This window comes from Thermobia domestica, chromosome 4 (assembly GCF_964235325.1).
Source record: "Thermobia domestica chromosome 4, izTheDome1.hap1.1, whole genome shotgun sequence".
In the NCBI taxonomy this organism is placed as follows: domain Eukaryota; kingdom Metazoa; phylum Arthropoda; class Insecta; order Zygentoma; family Lepismatidae; genus Thermobia; species Thermobia domestica.
Window position 1 is genome coordinate 9,232,364 of NC_137457.1, and position 16,491 is coordinate 9,248,854.

A 16,491-nucleotide genomic window follows, 5' to 3' on the forward strand; every position below is an offset into this window, starting at 1 on the left:
GGTTATATTAACCTGAATAATTCTTTGCTCATGCTGAATGTTGTGACCACGAAATTAAATTGTAAAATTATCGATATTAGGTAAAAATTACCTTATATACTACTTTTCTTCTTGTTCTAAACTTGGGTGATACAAAAAGTGTAATAAAGATAAAAGTTCCCAATAAGTGATAATTTTACGCTGGTATTGTTCTACCTTCTACCATACTAGGTTTTTTTTGATAGGATCAATAACATAATAGGTATTTCTTAGATATTGTGAAGTACAGTTGTGCAGAGTACACAACAAATATTATGAGAATTAGAATTTTTCAGATTTCTTCCACTACCTTCAAGTAAAGATTGTTAATTTTTGTCGTCATTTCATTCAAGAATCGCCTGTGATCTTCACTCAATCTATCTCAGTGTGTTCACTTACCAATTTAAAGTCAGAATATATTCTACAATCAGATGAAAATGTACATCACCTATGACAACTAGTTTAAGCATATAATTTAAGTTGAATAGTTACATTTATTATGGCTTTTTTTAAAATCACGATTATATTCTATTTGTTTTAGGGGAAATGATCCCAGGACTCGGGATTGAAGATCAGAAAGCAGGTTCCTCAAACAACAACATTGTAAGGAGAAAGACGCAGAAAGGTACAAAAATACAAATTTCTATGATCCTTTTAAACCAATGAAGAGAGGAAATGATAATATGTATATGGCGATTCCACAGTGACGATGTAGTATTATTACGAGTGGGTGCTATTTCTTATTTTGACTTCTCGCAATATTTATGCACATGAGGTCAATTTCTTCTATTCACAAATGGAAAGAAAGACATCTTATCATGGTGTAATTATCACAATTAGGTATGCGTATTATATACATACTTGTATCTTTCTAACTACACACAAACACTCAACACATTCCCTCATGCCACTGGCAATTTCTGTGATATAAGCTGTATAACTGTATATATAGAACACACACATATATACTAGCAGATCTCGTATTGTGTGCGGTATTATGAACGTTATGGTAATTCCCCTGAGGTTAAACTCTGTGAAATACATAGAATTTTCTTATATCCCATGATGAAGACTACATATACGTTGTGATACGTTAAATCAACACAAAGAAAAATCTTTCTTTTTCAAATCTGAAATTGTCCACATGTATTGATAAGCCTCTCATAGTATCAAAGCTTTGAAATAAAATATCATCCTTTTTCAGTCAAAAAACTCGTAAATCCCGATTGGATGTATTTATTTAACTGTTAGTTCTTTCTCGATTGATAGTTATATCAACAACAGACAATCAATTGAAATTACTTCGAACATTGCTTAATGTTTCCATGGATGATGTCCATCTTATTTGTCTATATTTCTTTGATATTGACTATTTCTAATCTTGGTTGTGATGTTCATGTACCATGAGATATTTTTGCTACAGACTTTGAGGTAATGTTTCAAACTGGTCGGCATTGGCGTCTTTTTCTTCACCTACGTATATATTTCGTTTGTAATTGTACATTTCTTCAGCAAATAATGGTACTGTATCCGCTTATGAAAGCTGTTTTACACGGTGATGTAAGTATACTGAAGAATCAATACGAAGTGTTCTTATTTTAACTTGAATCTTTCATTTCATTAATACAAAAGCGAATTCCGTCTACTATCCCTTTTGCCCTGAGTTGGTACGATAGATAATTAAATTTAATTATTATACCGAAGCATTCTTTAAGATAAGAATTACAAAAAGTTGAGTGGCTTTTGAATTGTTAATTGTTAATCGTTAATTTATATATATCTTTTCCAGATTTAGCCTGGCCTCGATAATATATGTGTTTTAGTTTTGTATACAAATCATTTCAAACATATTTCTGTCGTAAAACAACTCGTCGAATATTACATTTATTGACCTACTGGTAAGTATGCACAAGCCAGGTTGATCGGCTGAATCTCATGTTGGAATAGTGCACATAAGTTTTCTACGTCAATTTGCTGAATATATTTGATTTTCCAGACAATGACTTCATTTCCTTAAAATACATGCTCTGATCGTTTGTCAAATTTATAAGTTTGTCAAAAATGGTGGAAGGAAAACATGAACAGTAAAATATAGTGATATTAATCCTTTTTATAATTTTAAAGTATAAATATCTCTCAAAAAATCTAAAATTGACTCCATAAAATTAATTCTACTTTAGGACCCTTATGTTGTTTGTAGTAGTTACACATACTTGAGTTGGAATAAGAACAACGACAACGTTGCCACTTTATGTCACTCAAATATACAGTGCTCTTTTCTTGCGTAATGTTGAGTTCAAATTACGAAACTCAGAGATCAAGATTATCTTAGCTTAACATACACGAAATATATGTCTCTGTATTTGCAATTTTGAGATGCAATTTTGTTATTTGTAGAGAACACACTTCTACCGCGAGATATTCCTGGTTCGATCCCAAAGTATGCGAATTTGAGGTTGACAACACCTTGTCTATTTGTCTTCTAGGGGTGCACTGACTTTCTTTCACATAACCATTCCACGAAATATATGTCACCAATATTTAATTCAGATCCGTCTTCTTTATTGTAGATAACATAAAAGTGAAATGTTAAACTAGGGGTTTGTACACCCCTAAACTCATCACTTTGTAATCAACAGACCTGCTACCGAGGCACTTCTTCTCGAGCTACTTGAAGTTAATGCTTCAAGTTAATGCTTTAAAACTAACAATCAATTTTACCAGTGTGTCTCCAGCACTTTTTGATTTGCTTTCTGAATTGGACATCTCGTAAGACTATTCCATTCACCTTTCTAGAAACAATAACTTATTGGTGGGTATTGACTCAATAGTTTTAATTGGTTTAGATTGCAGCAGAGTATCTTGTTTTATGAACAAACTTATTTTAAATATGATTATAGACGAACCTCAATCTTGCGTAAAAATTCGTTGATTAATCACATTACCAAAAAAACTACAAAACCGAACGTTTTGGGAAAGTATAAACTTTTACAATTAAAATTACATTTAAACTAGTATTGACATGAAGTACGCTTTAGAATACTTTACAAGTACTTCGTATCTTTCCCAGCTCCCGGAATATTTTTTAAAAGAGTTTACATTCTTTTTCTTTAAAATCATTTAGGACAGAGCAACAAAGGTCCTAAGGTATTAGTAAAGCCTTAGCATTTGAAAAGTGTTGCATTCAATTAAAACGAAAGGTAACAGTAGGTGATGGACAATGATTAAAAGTTCTTGGCCTCCAGTTTTTGATTATATTTTGTAATTCAAATAGAAGAATAATGCATGCTCAAAGAAGTTCCAAATTATACCAAGTAACTACTACTACCATCTAAGTTCAAAAAGAGACAGCAAACGCCAAAATTGTTAAAACGTACGATCAGATTGTAAATCATGCCCCAGTTCTTCTATTCAAAGTTGGTGTTCAAAATTCATAAAGATGTCAACAAAATTGGCCAAAATCATGTAATTGGTTTTTATTAGTTGGATTAGAAAGTGCTGTTCTATCAGCTCTGAGGCTACGTGAAAAGTAAACCTACATCTTAACAACGGACTTGACCACATTCTCTCCTATTGAGGATATAACATATTTCTTCCCAGATGATGATTCAAATAATAGTTATATAGGTACGAGACAAGTAACAAATAGTTTTATTCATTGAACTAGCATACAGAAAATATGAAATACACAATTAAATGAAGCATTCTCGTACCATATTCCAGGTGACTAAACAGTTGTTTTATAATTCAATTCAAAACAACGGCATTTTAAGTTATGTATGGTGTCGATTTTACTTCACAATTTAGCTCAGAGTGTTTACTGACATTTGTTACTAACGATGAACTTTCCTTGAGATATTCTTTAAAACTCATGAGTACTGTATTTAATTGATATTAAATCACTTAGTGGTAAAACTCTATCGTCTGTGGGTTCACTGAAATTTAAAACAAAAATCTCTTTGCAATGTACTCAATGATGTTGATTTCAAGGCATCAAACCACACAATAAATTTGGGATACCTCTGAAGTGTCCCTATCTTGTTATCAGTTGACTGTATTTTACTGAATTGCTACAGCCAAAAAGTTGTTACGAGAAACTTTGGTACTACCCCGTAATTTTTACAAGATATTTTATGCCGGTTTCATTCAGTGCTTTTGATCCAGGATAATCTCAACCTCAACCGTTTTCAAATTATATCTTACATTATCGTTATAAGAAATATTTATTTTTATTTTTCTAATTGCTATATTACTTTTCGCCAGTAAGAGTCTTATAAACATGTTTAACGCGTTTGTATGTGTACTGTAAATAAAAAGAAATAATTGTTCTTAATATGTTTAGAAAAACGTTAGTTGTTTTGAGATAAAAGCTAATAAAGATTAACGTTGAGCATTGTGCATGTTTGCAGTAGTACGTAAGATGCATATTAAGGTTATTCTTCACTATTTTCTTTTACAGACGGCCCATTGAAACGTCTTGGTTACACCGAAAATATTTTAGAATTTACGATACCTACATCAACCTTTAATCCGAAGTTTGAAGCTGAAAGAGGTAATTTCTCTCTTTTTATCATAATTAGAAATAAACGTACATTAATCTGATTGTTGAATGCAATATTTCTGTGTTATTGTGCGTCAGCATGGGCATAAAACTGCTTCAATATTGCAGACAACTATCACGAGTTGACTGCATTTATATTGCTGTATATCCATGCACTATTTTTAGACTTACAAGAACCACTTCCGAAATGTAACACTCCGATTTTGATAAAATTTGGCAGGTAGATTTATCACATGAAAACATCGAACACGTGTTTGTTTTTATTTTATTCAGAAAAACGATTTTAGGGGCAAACGCTCCCGCCCAAAATTTTGAAATTTGTCACTCGAAAGCCAAGAACAAGTGAACCCAATGAATAAAATTGTGTACAGATATTGCAGACGTAAAATGAGAGAATATGGGTTTCATATTTGCCTGAAAAAAAAACAAAACGCCTGAGTGGAGCACGGAGTCCTCCAAACCTTTGATCATAAAACGTCAAACGTGCTAGTAACAGTATGCCAGATGCGTGTAAAGGATATAACGAAATGCAAGGAAACTTTTTATATGGACAATACGCAAAAAATAAATGAATACGAGTTTTTATTTTCTGCTAAAAACGGTTTTATGGAGCCAAAGCTCCCACCCAAAATTTTGAAATTTGACGCCCGAAAGGCAAGAAGAAATCAACCAAAGTGAATGAAATTTTACACAGTATTGTAGACATAAAATGGGTGAACACGGGTTTATTATTTTTGTCGTAAGAATGGTTGGGTGGGCCACGGACCCCTCCAAACTCTTAATGACGAAATATCAGAATTGTTAGTAACAGTATTTCAGATGTGGGTAATGGTCATGCAGAATTGCAACGAAACATTGTGTATAAACAATAGGCGTAAAATAAACGAATACAGTTTTTTATTTTAGGGGAAAATGGGTTTTGGGGGCAAAAGCCTCAGTCGAAAATTTTGGAATTTGAACCCGAAAGGCAAGAAGAAGTAGACTGAAGTGAATGAAATATGCACAAATATTGTAGAAGTAAGATAATGGAATACGTTTCGTACTTTCCTGAAAAGAAAAACAAATTATTGAGTTGACCAACTCGTTGAATTGCGGAAGGAGTGGACTAAAGTGAATGAAATTGTATGTTGATATTAGATATGTAAAATATGGCCTTTCGTGTTTCAGAAGTGTCTCCATTCGATTTCTTCAAATACAAAGATCAAATACAAGCACAAACAGTACAGCGTATTTTAAAGTATTTCAAGAGGCGCCTTTAACCCTTACAATGTTTTTCCACATAAACAAAAACACTTGTCGATTTATTTCCAGTTTGCTGTTGACGTACCAATTTGAAGCAAAACGGATAAGGACACTTGAGAGACATGAAAGTCCTTATTTTAAATAAGGTTTATATAATATCTAGACACAATTTCGTTCGGCCCACAGCTTCCTTCGCTATTACGGTAATATTTACATTTTTCTTATAGGGCCTAGGCCCCAATACTGTTTTTCCGCATAATTTAAAACACGTTTCATTTATTGTTTTGCAAATTGTCCATATACGAAGTTTCTTTGCAATTCTCAATATTCTTTAGAAACTTCTGACGTATGTTTAGTTGCACTTTTGATATTTGGTAATCAAAGGTTTAGAAGGTCCGTGCCTCACTCAACCGCTTTTTTCCAGGAAAATACCAAACCCAATTATCTCATTTTACGTCTTCAATATCTGTCCACAATGTCATTCAATTCGGTGCACTTCTTGCCTTTTGGTCCTCAAATTTCAAAATTTTCCGTGTGAGCTTTTGCACCCAAAAACCGTTTTCCGCTGAAAATAAAAATGGTATTTGTTTATTTTTGCGTATTGTTTATACACAAAGTTTCGTTGCAATTCTTTATGTCCCAATACACACATCTGACATACTATTACTAGCACTTTTAATATTTCGTGATGTAAGTTTTGGAGGGGTATGTGCCCCACCTAACTGTTTTTTTCGAGGAAAATAAGAAACAAGTACTCCCTCATTTTATGTCTACCGTATGTGTGTACAATTTTGTTGACTTCGGTTCACTTGCTTTTTACCTTTCGAGCGTCAACTTTTAAAATTTTGGGTGGGGGGTTTTATCCCCAGAACCGTCTTTCCGCAAAAAATAAAAAATACGTATTCGTTTTTTTTTTCATGTGTAGTATCTACCTGCCAAATTTTATCAAAATCGGAGTGTTACACTTCAGAACTGTTACTTGTTAGTTTCTGATTTAGACCGTGACGCATTTACTTCTAGAAATCCGTGATATGCATCCAGAAGCTAAGGTTCCAGATTCACATGAAAACTCAATTCCCAGGTGAAGAGTAAGCTTTCGCATAATAGTATTAAAACTATTATAGTTTTATAAAAACACACACCCAAAAATAAAAAGAAAGACATCCTATACAATTAAGACAATAACGTCAGGAAGGTTTTCTTTTCATTTCTTAGGAAAACAGTTAATATTTTAAATAGCAGATTTTATAGTAAAAATCGAAGAAATCTCTGAAACAAGGCGACAAAATGCATAAACGATGCTAAGTCGCCAACCTTCAACTATTGTGACATGTACTGTTTTGTTTAAGTAATAACAAGTTGATATATAGCACACATCTCTGTATAACATAATATTTTCATCTATATAATAGATGTATATTATTCATATTTATTAAACCAACCTCGTGCATTCCTTTAAAAGGGGAATATTTAAAAATGGCATTATAGTAGTATATATCCCATTCACTGGTTACTATACGCTGTTTTTGGTGACAGTTATCACTTATTTGTAACAATAGATACAAAATTGTAATGTCTGATGAGTAAGTCGTGAAACTTCTCTAACTTACGAAATTGGTGCATCTTGGAATTTACACACCCATTTAGAGCCAGAGAGGTTATAGGGTCTCAATCATATTAACATTCTCGCACAGGAAACATCATACTCAGTCCATGATGACTTAGCTGTTAAATGTAAAATTTTAAATAATATATTTCCCACTATACCTTTTAATATATTTTTTGTTGTAGTAAACAAACATACAGGACAAAGAACTAAGTATATTAACTATGCTTACGTATATATTATAAAATGTTATCGACTTCATCAGACATATTGTGTCATGAATGCTTTAATATGTTTCAGATAAGATTCAGATGTAAATACCGACATAGGTCAAAAATGTTACATGAATTTTTGAAATACATTTCGTACGTTGATCTACCAGTGCTTTAGTAATACCTTCAAATTGTAAGAAAAAAGGGAAGTAAGATTAGTAATTAATGAAGATGAAGAAAAGAAAGGGATATACAGTGCTGAAAAGTAGAATAAGTGCGAAGAAAATTTACTCTATTCTCATGTGTAAACACTATGTAATACATTTGTTTTAAAAAGAATTAGATAAGCACTCGAAAATCCTCTCCATACATTTGTCACTATTATTGTTACAAATTTGACTTCTTTTCTGTAAGGTCTGTTTTCAATGAACAGTTCGTAAACTCTACTACAGTGAGGATTGTATTCCTAAGTGTACAGCGATATACAACCCGAAAAGAGAAGACGAGGTTCTATTTATCGTATACTGAAAAATAAATTAACTAACTAAGTAACTAAACTAGCGTCAGTTAAGTTACTTTGAACAGGGCGACTCAACAAGCTACACATCCTATGCATCACTGTCCCGTGTGCATGAGATGTTTACGCCAAAGATAATAATCAGAAAAGACTTGTGACTTTTACTTCTGGGAACTGTTAAATGGAAGAGTATACGAAACAAATCCACACAGAATTGAAGAGTTCAAGACCTCCCAGGAAGTCATCAATAGCATCAACACATAAGAATTGACAAGTGTAAATGTGAGTCTCCTCACACTTGGTCAGAAGTGTGTTGAAGTGGGCGGAGGATACTTTGACTACCTACTGTGAAATTAGATAATCATATTCCGAACATTACATTTTATTTTATGTCTTGAATATGTATTTAATCGTTGTTTGTGTTCGCCTTTTGATGCCTTATAAAGGGACGGACAGGTATTACGTGTCGCACCCTGCAGTACGACACATGAAAGAGCATTTACTTTTTCAAAGTTATTACAAACATAAGCCCGACTTCTTGAGAATTACCGATATTATTTTTATTTACAGATTGGAAAATGCCATTGTATCCCCCGAAAAAAATAAGTAAGCATTTATTTCAAATTTATTCAAGTTTGTTATTGTTAGATCTCTCTTTCCCTTTTTATTTGTCGTAAATCTTAACTAAGGCTGGACGGCAATTATCTATAATATTAAGCAAAATTTATGACAGAAATGCTAAAAGTGATTATACATATTCTTAGAATGTCATCTTTCTCAGTTTGCCTGATTCTTATTTCCTTACGTTCTTATTGTTCCTAAGTTCTTTAATGTTCCTTTGATCCTTACTTTGTAAGTTCCTTAACTAATAATATGACACAAGGTATATTGCCATAATTTGTGCTAATCCTTGTTCTCCTGCTTGTACTCTGCATATTACACGTTATGTTTACTTATGTTGCACGTAATGCTACCTGACATTGTCAATGTATGCATTTTTGTTTTGCGTGTATTCCGCCTCAAAATTCCCGTTTCTCCTTCCTTACATGGACCACAGCAGTTTTACGGATGCAGCTCATAGGCGTGACTTGACAACATTCAACGTACTAGAAAAAAATCTGTCATAAAAGCCAATGGTCATATACATGGACAGGGTGATTTCAGCAACAAAAGACAAACTTATATATCGTGGAATGCTAAAAGCATTACCAAATTTTACGATGTATACTCGATACTACTATTACTCTTTTACAGTAATGAGAGTGTTTAGGACTAGCGATTTGCAGAGGGATATCTCATTATCCGTCTCTTTTTTCGATTACGATTAAATTAAAGGAAAATACACAAATTGTGAGAAACAGAGGAAATTCAAGTAGATAGTGGTACGATGCACGGAGAAAAATGCATAATCCAGTCGGCATGTAAATGCTGTTTTTACCAGGTTACGCGGGTCACCACATTAAGTAATGTTGTTTCATCAGTAGTACGATCTACACCACCGTCCAGCGAGAATTTTGTATTGTGGGACTACCATTCCAGATCTAGAATTAACGCCATACCCATTCCGACCGTGGTATCTTAGGTATATAATGTTGTTACTACCTTACTACGAGTGTTCCCTCTTGGTTCTTTCTAAATCTGTGACTCCCTACCTTACGAGAGTAATAGTTTTTAACACGAAATCAATCATGTGAATAAAATTATCCAATCACAGCGAGTCTAGTTCGACGCCGAACTACAGACTTGGCATAGTGTTCCCACCTGCTGTACTTTTATACATGAAATTACTTTATTTAAGGAGCGCACCCGCGTAAATACGAGGTATCCACACGGAAATCCTAGTCCCTTTTTTCTCAATGTGTAAACAAGAGTATATATAATATAGTTTATACTGCTTCCAAATCATGAATCAAAATCTGCTTAAGCATTACCAAGAAAACTCTAAAATCTTTCCGGTAACTTTCTACCTTACTTAGCTCTGACGGTATGCTTTATTTTGCCTTTGCTAAACGTGTATAGTAACATTATACAAAGTGAAATTTTACATCAGTGTTATAGATCATTATTCAGGACCTAAATTCAGATACTTTAAAATGTTAGAGAGGAAAGAGAAACTAATTGTGATTTCAATAAAATAAAAGCATTTAAGAATAAATAGAGATGTTTTGCCTTGAATTATTATATCACAGAGCTCTCTACACATGACATGTGCGGAAATTACAGAATCTTCACCAGATAGATTTGTGTATCGTTGACTTGTGAGTGAAGCCAGAACAATAGAAATTTCTCTTTGTTGTTATATTCTTTTCATATCTATGAAATTTCTTTTTATATCATCGAAAGAACTGACTTTTCCGACATAATTTCCCTCATTAACAACCACTGCTTTCATTGAGATATAATACGTAACATAAACCCAGCCAACTGGAAAAGATTCCACGCCAAAAATAATATTAAAAATAAAATGTTAAAAAGAAAAATCACTTTTAGTGACTGCAGTTAATGCATTCATGAAAAGAGAAGAAGATATAACCAATATACTTAGATTTCTAGAACTGATCATTCAATAGAGACTTGTATCCCGAATTGTTACCTACAAGATTAACTATCATGTTATATTTGTATCTTATTCTAATCTAGCTTATTTTGGAAAGTGTTACATGCTATGGGAGATTCTACGAAAGAAATTTCTCAACGTGAAACAAGTAACTTTTCGTAATCTAAAGTCTAATTTTCGTGCACTTATCCAGCTACCAATTCCATTAACTGTCCTTCGTGAAATCCGAGTATCTGTGTTGGTAAGAATTTAAACAATAGAATATATTTGGATCACAGTGTCCCCGTGCAAGAGCCTGAGTTTTGGAGTGTGGTCTGTGGTTTCGTTTCAGATAGCACCAAATTAACCGAATGAAGAAAGAATACCGAGCGCGTGGGTTATGTGAGCGTTATTTTTTCCTATCATTTTATCCACTTCACCATTTCGTCTATTTAAATCATTACATATTCCCTTAGTGTGGAATCTAAAGGCGTAACGTTAAACTAAAGAAAAGTAGTACTTATTTCAAGTAGACTAACTACAAAAACGAACGCTAAAGAATATACAAAGCATATCAAGTTTGCATAAATTTTTAAACAGTAATTTCCGATCTAACAGAAAGATATGTGCTATTCATATTCTTACAATTCAATAGGCTTAATTATGTTTAACAAAATGTTGTCGGTGAATAAAATTTCACATCATATATATTTTTTTAGAAAATTGAGGAAATGCTTTTCTAAACCTAAAGATAGATATATGTGATAACTACATCACGTATTAAAGTTTGATTGAACTCAAGTAAGCTCTTATCTAGCTTTCCATTGTGACACTATTCGTAAGAAAGTACATCGTGTGATTAATGAGATACAGTTAAATTTTATTATTAACCGTCACACTTTAACGAACACATTGAAATACACGAGAATTAATCCTCGTGTGTAGTTTACAAAGAACTCTAGGTGAAACTAATTGATATGGTGCTGAAAATAATGTCTTTGTTGTCCAGTACAAAGTAGTACATTTTATTCTTCCAAAACAGGTTAGTTTGTTTATTTGTGCACTCCTTATGTACAAATCCGTCGTTTAATAGCATGCCTTATTTATTCCAGGTTTCTTCTTCTAACGTTGACATATAACTACTGACTGTGAAACACTTCAAATAGATACACAATACACAACAGTGTATTGTAATTGATAATCGGGCACACCAAAAGAAAGGTAAACACATTCTTATGCCACAAAGTCATCACGGATGAATATAGAAGAAACCTGAGGATTTCGTACAAGCGGTTGCGGTCGGAAAACCACGATAGATGTCCGATACGTATCATTTATGTATTGGATGAGTACTGAATTTCCACAGTTAAACATCGTGGGACATTGCAGCCACAGAGTTCGTCATCATATGAGACTGACCGAAGTACTGTTCCTCCTGAGTTATTATAACCCCGTGGTACAATGGGGGAGCTGCGGTACATAAAGTCGAACATTACACAAATGAAAGACTACTGCCAATTAAAATGATGTAACCCACAGCGTGAGTGAACAGTGCGGTAGTAGAACATCGTCCAGAATAAAATGTCACGCTTTCTGCTATGGTATTCGTACGAACTTCTATGGACATAGAGTACATAATATTCAGCGGATTTTTCTTACTGTGAAATTTGTAGGTAGATAAATCGTGGCCTTAGCCTAATTTTTATGATTATGGCGTTGTCTAAATGCAGATACCTGACAATCAAATCTAATGGAATACATAACAACGTGTTAAGCCAGGGTCTATAGATAGCACGCCATTATGTTTGAGGAAATATGACACAAACTCCAATCTAAATCCATTGAATACCGTTTTGATTAGCTTAAACACCAGTGTAGGACCAGATCACAAGCCCTCAAATCATCACCATACTCTTCGTCGTTTTTCAACAAGAATGGTTGTTAATGCTCCCTGAAATCTATCAGAATCTTGTAGAAGGGTTCCTAGAAATGTTGTTTCGGCCATAATTTTAAATGGCTTACGTATAGCATTGTAAATTATTTTCAGAATTTGATTAAAATATTTTAGTGGTGTTTGGTTATCAATGGTAATACAATGCACTTGTAAACTTAATCAAAAACTTACGGAATTTGATTATTGTATTCAATGTTCATGTACTTAAACTTTTTTTCTAGGTGACCATTCAAATCCTAAGAAAACGCATTTGAAAAATCTCAAGAAATATAGATCAGGTAAGTAGGGTTTACAGATTTACGTTCTTACTTCCCAAAAAGTTCTCGACACAAACATTATCCCTTTAATATTAAGGTAGAAATGATTACACAAGTGTTATCTTGGAGACCAAATACAATCCTACGAATCGATCACTTTCAAAAACACGTAATATGAACTAATACACATTTAGTCGATATAAAAATCGCAGATAAATAACTAAATTTTCAGATTTACTCGAAGAGTACTTTCGAGAGATATTGTGATCATGGAAACTCTTTAGGATTGAGACATTTGTTGTATATTGAAGTTATACCATAAGAACACTTGGTTATAGGACTAATCATTAGATTATAATAACAGTATGTATACACTTTCGGCAATTACAAAATAGAACCTTTGGCAATGAAACACACATCTATCGTATTTCGTTCTTTTCCACAGATGCAGTGATTTACAAAACAAATATTAAACCAAAAAATAAATCGTTTTTAGTCAATGGTAAACAACCGTTATTAATATGGAAAACATTAAGAAGTCTTATTCTTTTCTGGTGACTCATGCTATTCAGATACAGCAAACATATTGTACGTAAACTTTCAATCACTTATATTTTCCACTTATATCTGGAAAAGATGCTAAACATTATTTTAAAACGGTACATATAATCTCGTTCCAACTACACATTCATCTTTCTCTGATCGAAACGATAAATTGCCTAATCTAATATTTCTTTCTTTGCCTCAATCTTCATCTATCAACTCCGTTAGAGCTTGCTGTAAAACTTCAAATCCTTAGCATCCTAAATAATAAGGCGCACACAGCACAACACTAAGTATCAATATTAATTGTAATGATTCCACTAATATTTGTAGTTCAATATTATGACAAATATATTGTCGTGATGGTATCAGAACTTACAAAGTACTAAATAATTTTCAATCAACATACATACATTGGAATTAAATCAGAAATTGAATTTCAATAAGCTTCGGTGACTCTCTGATAGAGTGTTCATTTCTGGAGATACATGAGTCTTCTTAAATCACAGCTGGAGCAAAATGGGCTTTGTGATGGATAAGTACCTTGTAACTGGGTTTCTTACGATTCTCCTGTTTCCTCCCACTTTCTTAATTCAACCCTAATGTTTAGTCTCATCACACAGTCTCCATAACCTACACGACATAACCGTGGAACGGAAGACTGATAGACCAAATTTCATTACATGCTGAAACTTTTCATGTCTAAAAGACTAAACATGTAAGAGGGGGGAGATAACCAGACAACAAAGTTGCCGACTTTTCCCTACAGAAACATTGGTATGTGTATGCCTGGGATTTGCTTAACATCAACGTTAATAATTGAGAAGACTTTTCTAAAACGACATATGCTATGTTTTGTCTGACAGCAAATTAACGACAACATTGTGTTTGCTACGCGTAGATACACACGTTGTGAGCTACGTGCACCTGTCAAGCTGCTGCCTATACTTTATATATTATAAATAAGTAGACTTTTTGGAGAAACTATAGTTTGTAGTATAGTTTTTCTAATCTTTCTCAAAACTTGTTTCTTCTGACATGTATTGTTTTACAAAAACTACTCAATTATGAGTTGTGTAACGGACTTAGTGTGGTGAGAGAAACATGCGATGAATATGAAGAACTTAAACCAAACATAGGTATATCATTTATATTATGCGACACTTGATCTAATTTGGTTTCTATCTTTACTCATATTTATGAATTGGCATATTTTTTATATCCAAACTTTTGATAATAGTGGTAAAAAACAATAAATACAAATATGGACGCACGAAATGGTGTGTAAATAGAATTGAGTATTAGGATGTAATACAACATGTAGCTACAGTTGCATAGTAGAGGCACATCGTTTGGTTATTAAAATGATTAAATCTTTTATTAAAATGATTAAATCTTATAAGGTGGAACTACATAATTTATACGGTTTACCAAACATTGTTAGCGTCATCAAATCTAGGAGGCTTAGGTGGACAGGTCATGTAACTAGGATGGAGGAAAGTAGAATCGCTTTCAAAGATTTGACTGGAAGACCAATCGGAAAAAGACATTAGGAAGACCTAGGCGCAGATTGGAAGACAATATTAAGATGATCTAGAAGAAATAGCAATACAGACTTTTGTATTTTCCATAAATAGAAACTTTGCTTTGCAACAAACTATTTGCTAAGCAAACCAATATATTCACATAAAAGAATACTACATACGTGTTACAGTTTCGCCAACTAACACTTTGGCTTCATCAGACACTATGAGATACGGGAGAAATATACATTCTTATATACAAACAAGAGCTGAGACATCTTCCTTCTGATTGGCTCTTGGCAGCAGCCAATTCCCCTTCAAGTATTCTGATTTGTATATTCCTATACCGAGGCTTTCTATCTGTTGTCAAGTACACGCACACAAATGACGATCATAGCACAAGTAATCTAAACTAACAATTAATTAACATAAACCATTTAAAGAAATATACAAATACACAAAAGTAAATATATATAAATAAACAGATAAACCCAATTACGCATACACTTAAAATGACGAGAGACACACACACAAACAAACACACACACACACACACACACACACACACACATATATATATATATATATATATATATATATATATATATATATATATATATATATATTAGGGTGGACCGAATTTCATTTTTCTTGGAAAACCGATTCGGCAAAGTGGTTAAAGGGTGTCTTTTAGTGGGTAAAGTGTGCCAGATTTTTTAAAAGATTTTTTATTCAACGCTTTCATCTGCTGCATCGAGGTTTTACGAAAAATGTATGCAATCCGCACTATACGGTAAAGTATTTCTTGTTTTTGGCTGTGTAAAACTCGTATATTCTCGGTTTTTTTCAGACTCAGCCTTAGTGACAGCTTAAACTATACCTACTTCACCTTCCCAAGCTCACTTAGTTCTTTTAGTGCAGTTGTTTGCTTAAGTTGTCCAAATTTCAACGCTTAAGACAAGGAAATTTAGTTTTTTATTTGTATGTACAAAAAAATTGATTTGTTTTTGTTTAGGCCAAGAATAGAGTTTATTTATTTATTTATTTATGCATTTTATTCTTTGTACAAAATAACCCAGAACTCACCACTGGGAGGTGACAGCACTTCGAGTTCCACCCACTTTTAGTTAAGCCCTGTCTAATTTTCTGTCATGGTCTAACTTGCTTGCGTCCTATTTACTTGCTTTACTTTCCTAGATGTCATAGTCTTTTTCCCGATCCAAGTGTTGCCATTTTCTTGCTAGAAACCAAGGCACAGCGTATGAATCCATCATAAACTGCCGACCCACACACGGACTGAGAAGCTTGCTTCACCAATCCCACCATTCACTCCGATGCTCGGGAATGGCATGGCAACGTAGTTTTTTCTTCTCCGAGACCTGTAACTGAGTAAATATTTTCTTCAATCTTGTCGTCGGAGAGCACCTTGATGAGCGGAGGTTCTGTGGGGGACAAGCTCATCCACTTCACCATGTCGTAGTAATCGTCCGCGTAAAAAAAACATATTTTAGGAACTGCGAAT

General features: G+C 33.3%; 1 protein-coding gene across 9 annotated transcripts in view; it reads left to right on the forward strand.

The window, feature by feature from the left end:
- The window catches only part of LOC145683704 (uncharacterized), a 109,124-nt gene that overhangs the window by 60,299 nt on the left and 32,334 nt on the right, over positions 1 to 16,491 (forward strand). For 8 of the 9 annotated variants that reach the window (XM_081755134.1, XM_081755133.1, XM_081755141.1 and 5 more), the window contains 4 exons: positions 560 to 643; positions 4,478 to 4,570; positions 8,727 to 8,762; positions 12,868 to 12,924. In XM_081755134.1, the coding sequence (XP_081611260.1) occupies positions 560 to 643; positions 4,478 to 4,570; positions 8,727 to 8,762; positions 12,868 to 12,924 (270 nt within the window). The remainder of the gene's footprint in view (positions 1 to 559; positions 644 to 4,477; positions 4,571 to 8,726; positions 8,763 to 12,867; positions 12,925 to 16,491) is intronic. The other variant, XM_081755135.1, reaches the window with a different exon arrangement.